Here is a 9,984-nt window from a genome sequence, read left to right as displayed (position 1 = left end):
ATTATTCTCTGGCTAGAAGCGTCCTTTCATCACTGTGCAGTCTGTCTCTCGGCCTCGCTTTCTCAACCCCCGCACTATAAATAAGGTTTTGTTGGTGGTTTTTTCTTTTTTCTTTTTTTAATCTGCTGAGCAGTGTGTGAGCGCTGCCAGACTGCTATTTAACATGAAAAGAAGTAGAAAGCTGAGAGCGTTGTGTTACAGTTCACTGAGTGTCTCAGCGCTGAGCGAACCGCTCCTGCCTTCAGCAATGGGAACACCCGAAGTTGCTGACAGGTTTGAACCTTGATTTCTGTTTTTTCGTGGTAATTACAGCACTTAGTGCCTTCGGAAATCCTTGCTAAAGGAAGCGTGGTGTTTTGTAAACAAACTTCATTAATGCCATGCAATGTGCTGGGTGGGGTGTTTGGTTTAGCGATTAGGCACCAGAAGACAAAGGACCGGTGACTCTGTGGCCCAGTGAGAACTATTGTCTCGCTGCCCGGACGGGTTACCGGGCTGTGGATGCCAGGCTTGGGCAGCGAGGGCTTGCCGGGAGCCCCGAGTGGTGCCGGTGGAGCCCCGAGCGGTGCGGGTGGAGGATCAGTCCGAGCATGAGGCATCGTGCTGCCTCCGGCTTTCTCTCCCCAGTGCCCCTGGAACAGGGGGATGTGCCTCACGGAGCCCACACGTTTGCATGCGCAGCCCTTGAAGAAATCTCGGACTGGTTTCACCCCGCTGTTTGCAAAGCGAAAGGAGCCACTTTCCTGTATTACCTACCAAATTCTCTCTAGTTTTTAAATACAGCAAATCTGAAGGATACAAAACTGGCAGAGGTTCTTACAACAGTGCTGGGATTTGCATTTTCCTGGTAGATGATCAGCTCCAGTTGCAGCAGATCCAGCCCAGGAGCTGGGGAGCACACTGTACCAACTGCTGAGCTGCAGCCTGAGGACACCAGTCCTGGAGCTCCAAATCACGACGGGCAGCAGACGCGGCTCCCTCCTCGGCAGTAATTCATGAAGGTTTCCTGTCCAGCCCTGCTCCTGTCTGGCTGCTGCTACTGAAAGCGTGACTTCTATTATTTATGCTAAATTATTCTGGCACTAGACAGTGAACCAGTCAGGATTTAGTGCACAGAGGTGCTGGAGGAGCCTGTGAGTGATACACCGAGTGCCGACAGTGGCCTGGGATCAGCAGCTACTGTGCTCGTGGGGTTAATCGGTCAACGCTGGACACCCTGCGGGCTGCCAGTGTCCGCCCAAAGCAGCCCCTGCTGCCCAGGGTGGTACCTCATGTGCTGGGCTCCTCGTGCCAGACTGGGATCAGCATTGCTGAAGAGCGGCTGTGTTGGAGGGGGTTTGGTCGGGCTGGCGAGTGAGCCTTGACCTGAGCTCTTGTTGGGTATGTGGGAGAGGAGGAGAATGTGGTGGGATGATTGTGCTGCTTTTATGGAGAGTCACAGAAATCAGGAAATGCAGCCAAAGCCTATAGTGTTCGTTAAGCCTCTTGCAGGGAGAGATGATAGGAGGCATGAATGGAGATCACAGAGGAGCAAAACGAGGAAAAAAGCTACTGGGGCGTCTGAGTCAGCCAGTTTCCCACTGACACACACAGTTTAATGTTTTCACAACCACCTCTATGGAGCAACAAAGTTATACCTCAACTCCAGGGGCCGTGGAGTCACGGTGCTTCCTCACTCTCAGCTGCCAGTCGGGGATCCCCCTGCCCAGCTACCAGGTTGATGGGGCAGTTGCTTCAAGTGCCAGGCTGGGTGAGGGGGCAAGGAAAGGGGCTCTGCCTTTGTCACATCCTCCCGTTTGGATGGAGACAGCCCCTGGACCAACCACACACCTCGAATCATCCCACATACCATCAGCACTCAACTGCTCGCCCGTGGGCTTGCAAAGAAGGTGGGTTTCGGTGGGATCTGGCAGTGCTCTGGCTGAGGAGGTTGACGAGCCCACGGATCGTCACAGCAGCACGGGGGGACTTGGGCTGCCCATCACCTGCTGTGCCGATCCAAAGCGCCACAGCGTTGTGTGCTGCATGGCCAGTTTGTGCTTCTGCTCGGAATGGGGCAGAAACCCAGTGCACACCTTGATGGTGTCTAAAATTTGTCACCTTGACTCTCATTCACCCTCCCCCGTGAGTCACTCCTGCCTCGAGATTCGGGCAGGTGCCTGGAGGCATTTTTCTCCTTTCTGAATCACTTTTTTCTGGGTAATATTTAACTGCAAATTACACACCCTTCCCTCCTGCGCCCTCCACCCCAGTGCTCCCAGGAACACACGCGGTGCGTGGGACCTTGGCGGTGGGCAGTGGGCAGAGTCACCTTCCTGCAAGCAGAGAGGCCAGACTGGGTCGTGGTGGGGGAGCCCATGTGGGCTTTGGGCTCTGGTGATGCTTCACAACTGCTGCAACAGTCCCCATCACTTTTTAAGTGTGTGAGAGTGGGTGGATTTTTTTCCCCTATTGCTGTGGTGAGTCCTGGAATCCACCAGACTGCATTTTTCCTTCCCAGATCAGAGGTTAATTATGCTGCCAGGCACTGGTGGGAGCTGCTGCTCAGAAACATGGTTCTGCTAAAGTCCCTGTGCACGGAAGCGGCTTCCAGCTCCTGCCGAGTCCAGCTGAGCTGGGAATCAGCCCCAGGCTTGGTCTGTACTACGCGTGTAGATTTTCCTGGCTGAATTGTGTGCGTGTCAGCTGCCACTAGCACATGAGCAGCATTTCTGGGATGCAGCGCTCCATCTGCACCAGTGTGCTGTAAAATGTAATACAGCAGCTCATCCCCTTCCAGAAAGCATGAGATTCCTGCACAGGGCTGTGTCCCGGATTGCCAGATGTGCAGCTGTACTCGGAGCTACTGGATGTGCGCAGCGATGGCTGAAGTGGAGGATGCCCGGGTACCAGGGGAGAGAAACCCCCCAGCACCCGCTCGGACAAAGCCCTCTGGTGGAAGAGCACGACTGAGAGGAATGGTGATGTATGGTCTTGGCAGAGCGTGGCGAGCCGTGAGCTGGCCCTGAAGGAGGTACAAAGCACCCGTGTCGTGCTGCAGGGACAGAAAAGGCCTTCTAGCTGCAGGGGCAAAACGAGAGATAGCACAGACACCGCCTGAGCCTCGGAGAGCACCTCACGGGCTGGAAATCGGTGTGCTCAGCGGTGCGTTCGTGCAAGTCTCCAGACACAGCCCCATGTGGTTGGAAAGTCAGGAATCCTTCCTCCAAAAAACCCCACCACAGCATGTTGCACCTTTCCCTCTGTGTTATAACAAGGTGGATCCCGTGAGACTCCTTATTTGCCAGCTCTGGATTACACCGCTCAGAGCTGCTTACTTTAGCACCTCGTGTGTGTAAAGTCCCAAGTTAAAAACGTGCAATAAGACTCTTCAAGTAAGAACTGTAAAAAGCTGCCAACAAAAGAAACCCTCTAGCACTGCTGTCAGGAAAAAAGCTGCAAAATTGCTTCCAGGTCTCTGTTGATACCCAATATATCATCTGCCCATTGCAGGTAAATAGCAGTTTTGTTTTCAAATGTTATTCCATTTCCTCTTAAACGAATCACTTTGCATCTAAATAACACAGTGACTCTGTCTCCTGCACATACAACCACTGGACCGAATGGTTTAGGGTAAATGTCTCCTAAGGAGCCTTTCCATATAATCACATTGAACAGACCCTTCTCTTTGGGTGATGTATTAGTTTAACGTTTCAGGGGTTTTTAGCATTTCTGGATGGAGATGGGGTTTATGCATCCCAACTGCCACAGATCCACCTGGAAAATGAGACAGATAGTGAAGTGTGCCTGGGCCAGGCTGGGAACCCCCAGACAACCAGCTAGTGGGGAGCTCTAGACAACACAGAACGATACCTATCAGTGGAAGAGGGGAGTTAGGGTGTTTAGGAAATCATAAATTCAACAACAGGCATCTGAGCTCGACCCGACCACAGGTTCCACTTGAGCAGAGCAAGCGTTGAGCTGCAGGAACCTCAGCAGCATGCTGGTGGCATGGTGGGTCTTTTCCATTTTCAGGTCAAACCCTGGTTCTGACACACATCTCACAAGTGTCTAAGCAAGTCTTTAATCCAAGCGTGTGTGAGATCCTGGCTGTAACCAGAGGGAAGTCCCTCTGCCTTGATTTGCTTCCGTATCCCGGCTCGTCCGCCCAGGCATGGGGTGGTAGGATCCTTCCTACGCTGAAGGATCTGGAGCAGTTTTGCGATGTGAATGCCCGCGGTGGGGTTGCCGAGGTTCCCGTCAATAAGTGCATTCACACAGAGGGAGAGGAGAAGGCGGTGTTTGAAGGCAGAAATTCAGATCTGGGAAATGTGCAGTTCACAGTCAGGTTTAGCTGTTGCTCTGGGCAATGACAGAGTGGGAATGGTTCATATTTCCAGGCTTTCAAACCGAGGATGCACCTTTCTGGGGACCTGGCTGCACCTCTCGGTTCTTGTCCTCTGTATGAGCTGAGGGGTTTTGCCCCTCTCAAGGCTGAAGCCATGCAGTGAGAATGACTGTTGGTTTTTCCTCGGTGCTGCCACAGCACCGGAGAGTTCCCCGCGGTTCGTGTAACCTCCTCTGTCTTGGCAAGGGAATGAAATGCTTTTTTGTGTGATTTAACAACAGCCGAACCTGGAGAGCTCATGCCAGAACCTGAGACAAACGCGTGTGTAAAGGCTCCGGGCTGCCATCAGGACACGTACCAACACACAGGCTCCACACACAGCGCGGCTGTTTGCCCGAGGCCGCCTTCATGCCTTGGCTCCCACCAGCCAGTTTGAACTTGAGTGGTTTTTTTTTTTTCCCCTCCTTCCTCCCTCTTTAGAGCCTCACAAGGTAAATTCAGGGACATTCAGGTCTCACTGAAGCACATTGTGTTTTTATTACTTTTGGAATCACAGTTTGCCGCAAAGCCCCAGCGTGTTCCTGGTTCTCGTGGCTCATGGTGCTGCTGGGAGTTGAGCGCGGGAGCACGGGCCGGCACTGCCATGGGGCTGTTTGGACCGAAGGTGAATGGTTTGCCAGGTTACGGGGAGCTGAAGCTGAGATTGTGTCTTAAATAGGAGCCTGTTTCCTTTCCAGGCTGTGCTGTGAATGCTCGATTGATTTGCCGCTGCTGGAGAAGAGTGGGGAGCGCAGGGTCAAAGCACCCGCTGTCCCGGAGATGAAACAGGGTGAACCTCGCTGCAGGGACGGGGAAGGTCGGGTCAGGCTGCGCGGGTGGAGGCAGGAGCAGAGCCGAAGCACCCATCCCCTTCCCCTGGGGATTGCTCGCAGGTCCTCGCTCTGGAGCTCAGTTGCTTCTAGGAAGGGAGAAAATCTCTGGACTTCCTTAGAACAACTAACTTCTCCCTGGAATGGGAGTGAGTTTGCTGCTTAGGGTGATGTGCAAGCTGAGCTGAGCCCAAACGGTTGGAGCTGAGCCTCAAAGAGACATGCCTTAGCACAAAGCTCCTTCGGAGCAGCAGGACGGCGGTTGCGGGCAGTTGCTGACGACTCCACCTCTCCCTCTGCAGGATAGAGGATGGTGATGGGTCTGTGGTGTGGAATCATTGCAAGAGAACAAACCTGAGATGCAGTCAACCGCCAGGACACCTACTGCTGGTGTGGTAGAAGGTCCTTCTCCCCTTATTGAATAGGTGCCTTATGGCCCCATGGAGCCTTGTGGGCTCCTTCGGTGGCTTCTTGGCATTTGCTTATTGGAATTAGTGCCTTACACAAGCTCTGACAGTTTGCCTCCCCTCACAGCTCCAGCACCAGCACCCTGGTAGTGTTCACGTCAGTTCAGCTCTCGGTGGCCTTTTGCTCTGGTAAGATGGTTCTCATGTGGCATTCCTCATTTCCACCTGAGGGAGGAGAACAGCCCAAATTCCAGCCTATTCCTGAATATTCTCAAGAATATTCCCTTTCCCAGCAGCAGTCACAGCCAGTATTCTGAAAAAAAAACCCAGAAATGAAGCAAACCGGTGCTGGGTTTTGTTGTCCCATTCTGTGGTGGGTTTTGTGGCTTTAGACCCTGCCCTGTTACGGTTTTGGGAAGGAAATCTCGTTCCAGAGCAGCAGAGCTGCCAGCCGGCGCTCCTCCTCACACCCAGATAAGTAAAGAGGGGAAAAACCCACCTGGTTTTCAGCCTATGGAGGGCACAGTGGAAGGTGAGAACACTGCCTGTGCAGCGCTGCAGTCGGAAGGAGGAATTAATTCTCTAATTAGGCTGCTGGGTCAAAGCTGGTGTTTATTACAGAGAAACAATAGCTGATTCTGTGTCTAGTTTAAAACCTGCAACACAGCTTCATCCTACCTCTTCCTTGGTGGCACAGCGTCGAGCTTGTGCATCTTCCTAGCCAGCACCTGCCTTCCCTGGCAGGGATTTGGCTCTCCAAATTTTTTCTCCTGGAAAAAACCCCTCAAACAAGCCCCTCTGTTCCCCATCAACCCCCTCCCATAATTGCCGGGTGCTGCAGGAGCCGCTTGACAGATGAGCTCCGGTCCCCGTGCAGTGGTTCAGCTCGACCCAGCCGGGGCAGGGGGAGGTGGGCAGCCGTATAAACGGGGGCATTGCTACCACCTGCCAAAACAACCTCTGCCCTGGAGCTGCAAAGGTGTTTGACATGGAAAAGTGCCCGGAGTTTAACTGCAGGGAAACATTTCCAGCTCTGAAATATGGGGATGTGAAAATAAGCAGCCACGTGTGCCCCCACCGCCAGGCTGGAGCACGGCGGCTGAGGGAGAGGCTCTGGAGGCCCAGGCAGGTGTGTGTGTGTGCACAGTGGGCAGCGCCCTGTGGCACACACAAAGAATGTCCTGTGATTGCGGTGTCAAAGTCCATTCCTCCTCCCCTGCTCTGCAGCTTTTATTGAGCACTCTTCATTTTCCAAATGTTTCTCTAAGCAGAGCAGGATCCAGCCTGCGATACCCCGAGCCCAGTGGGTTCCCATGGATTCTGCTGGGCTTTGCTGGGTCCTGGAGTCTCTCCGCACAGGCTGGGTCAGGTGTAACCCTGCTGATTCACAGGGCAGGAATGGAGCCGGGACGGGCTGTAGGTAAAGCAGAGGACTGGCACCTCCCACCCTGGCCTGAGACACAGACCTTGCACCTCTTTATTTGCCACACAATTCAGAAAAAAACCCCAAAAACCTGATGCATTTTTCAATGTGTTGCGTTTTTTACACCCTGTCGGATAAATTAATCCTTTTTGTGAGCAGCCGGTTTCGCTGACAACAATCAAAATCCTTTGGTTATCGGTGACTCATGCACAAACAGCTCCCCAGCACCGAGGTGGTTTGAACCAGATGGCGCTTAGTAAGTGTGGATAGGGCACGGCTTAATATTCAGCCGTCTTGCTGCGGGAGTTTTATTTTAGTGGCTGGAGGAGGAGAAAATCGCTTCTGTAAATCTGGAATTTGCATTCTCCTGGTCAGAGGCAACAAGGGAAAAGTCGGATGTGGCTTTTTCTGAATGATGTCCATAGTCAAGGAGCAGCTCAGCCCTCCCTGGGATGACAGAGGGTCCCTTCAGCTCTGCTTGTCCACGGCATGACCTGCACCAACGGTTTCAGGCGGATTGGTGGGCAAACAGCTGCGGACAGCGCTGCTGCCCGGCGTTGGAGCCTCTCCGGGGCTCCTCCGTGGGGTGTGCAACTCCTCTCACTGTGCTGTGCAGCAGGGTGGGCAAACTCGAGACACAAAATATTTCTTTCAGCGTGGAAAGACCTACGGCGACAGTCAACGATCGTGTTGCTGAATTAACTTGGCCTTGGCTAAACAAAGGAATCATTCAGAGCAGAATGACCCAGTTACAGGCTGGAGACAGAGTTATTTTTGTTTTTTTAAAGAAAACCCCCAACCTTTTTCCTTCAGGGGATTGAAGTACCGGATAACTCGACCTTGCAGCTCTGATCCTTCATACGCAGGCAGACAGTTCCCCTTCCTGCTGGTTACTGATCGCTCTCCTTCCTCTGACATCCATTGGCGGAGCCTCCCGAGCACACATCGGGTGTTGACTCAGCTCCTGCTCTCCCCGCCCTGCAACAACACCCGCCTGTCCAGAGCAGTCAGAGCCCAGTCCTCCTCGCTCCCAGAGCTGTGCCCAGCCACTGCCTGTGGTTTATCTGACGGATGCTGCTTTGCAGGAACCTTCAGGAAAGCTTCGATACAGGGCAAGGGAAGGGTGGCTGCCTTCCACACTTGCTCTTCTCTTTGTTACCGACCGATTTCGAGCCTCTCGATGATTTTCTGGCTATAGGATATTTTGTGCTGTTCAAATCAAAGCTACTCAGAACATGCCACAGACCCACCACATCCCAGTGGAGTAGAATAGAGTGGGGCACAGTCCTGCCCGGTTGTGCTGGGCAGCGTCTGAAACGGGAATCTCCATTCCAGTACCCGGCGATGAGGAATAGTTTAATTTTTGATGGATAGTTGGGGCATATCCACTCTCTGAAGCAGGGAGCTGAAGTGGTTTCAGAGGTCTGTTTGCAGGGCTATTCACACCCTCCTGGGACTGGAGGAGACTCTTAATGGCCAAGGCTACTAGTCACCTTTAGAGAACGTTGGTAAAACCAGTAAACACACTGGCTGCTCTTTCTCCATCTGCAGTTTCACCCGACCGAACGCAGGAGCAGGCGCTGGAGCGGGGACAGCATCCTTCACACTCACCTGCTCAGTGACCTGAATCTTAACCTGAAATGATAATCTAAAGCCCTACGGCATTTGAAAGGTGTGCTTATCCAAAGCAGTAACAACAGGTAACAGTGCAGTGTCCTGGTTTTATTTTATTTCATCCTACTGGTCCTGAGCAGGGTGTATTTTACAGGAGGTGCTTCCAGATGAGGTTGTAGCACAATTCCCATTGGCTTCAGCAGGTTTTCACCACTAAGAAATGACGCGGACCCCAGTCCAGGGAGCTGCGCTTAACCGGCTCTGAGTCTTTAGCCCGTAGTTCCCTAACTGTCCCTGTGAAATTCGGGTTGATATGTCATGACCTCCCTCTTTTTCTTCCTTCTGTAGCTGAATCAAGATGACGACAGCCGCCCCGCTGACCAATAATACCCAGCTCTCAGTCAACGTGACCACAAAGTCTCAAGAACAGAGTCTCTATCAAAGTAAGAGAAGTAATGGGGTGGTGGTTGTTTGTTTGGTTTTTTTTTTTAAGAGGACCTTGAACTTATCAAACATCAAACAGTCCAAAGACAACTTTGTAAGTAAGACTGTTTTCCCGTTCCGCTTCCCCACCAGGTTCTGGAGCAATAGTTGCTGCCATCGTCGTGGGAGTGATTATTATTTTTACTGCTGTCCTGCTCATACTGAAAACATATAACAGGTACGTGGCCAGGTTCTGTCCCTTCCTGGGGGACAAGATGAACCAAAATGACTGTTAGCTGTGCGCTGCTCTGACAGGCCACGTCAGCGGTTGTGGCTGAAAATTTCCAGGAGAATCCAAACCATGGTGTCCCGAGTCTCACCGTTGTGTGAGTGAATTGCTGGGAAGCAGGAGGAGGTTCCCGAGGGAGGGTGTTTGATGGCAGCTCCTCTTAGGGATTCCTGGTGGCATAGGAAAGGTCTGCTCTGCGCATCGAGGCTGGCGGGGAGGAACTCAATTGCTCACTTTTCAGGGCACCCGGTTAGATTTATCCTCTCTGGAAGCACTGACTCGCCGTTTGGTATCTTTGGGATGAAATCCTGCCTCCTGTGGATTTTTCAGTAGCTGTTCAACATAACCTGCTTCCGCGGGAACCTCCCCAACGGGAGAGACCACGACACATGCCAGCTGTGGTGACCGTTTCATTTTTTCCTTCCCAGACGCATGAGAGTGAAGCGGGAGCTGGAACCCAAGCCCTCCAAACCAGCCATGCCACCTGCCCTGGGGCCGAACAGCCACAGCCTGGCCCCGCAGCCCACCGTGACATTCATACCCGTGGATATCCACATGCAGAACAGGTAACGGGAACGCTTGTCCTCCCTGGGAGAGGAGGGCGCTGGCGGCGGGACTCCACAGCGCAGCGG

The 9,984-nt window shown here is 52.9% G+C and overlaps 1 protein-coding gene across 1 annotated transcript; it reads left to right on the top strand.

The window, feature by feature from the left end:
- Positions 1-8,998: 8,998 nt before the first annotated feature.
- Positions 8,999-9,918, top strand: NCMAP (noncompact myelin associated protein; the record flags this gene model as incomplete). The annotated part of the gene is made up of 3 exons (XM_010144214.1): positions 8,999-9,083; positions 9,217-9,301; positions 9,781-9,918. Coding segments are annotated over exons 1-3 (308 nt in total), but the record flags the coding sequence as incomplete, so codon positions are not given.
- Between the last annotated feature and the right edge of the window lie 66 nt (positions 9,919-9,984).

The sequence above is a fragment of the Buceros rhinoceros genome, unplaced genomic scaffold (assembly GCF_000710305.1).
Source record: "Buceros rhinoceros silvestris isolate BGI_N320 unplaced genomic scaffold, ASM71030v1 scaffold28809, whole genome shotgun sequence".
NCBI lineage: Eukaryota > Metazoa > Chordata > Aves > Bucerotiformes > Bucerotidae > Buceros > Buceros rhinoceros.
This window is presented reverse-complemented; position numbering and strand designations above follow the sequence as displayed.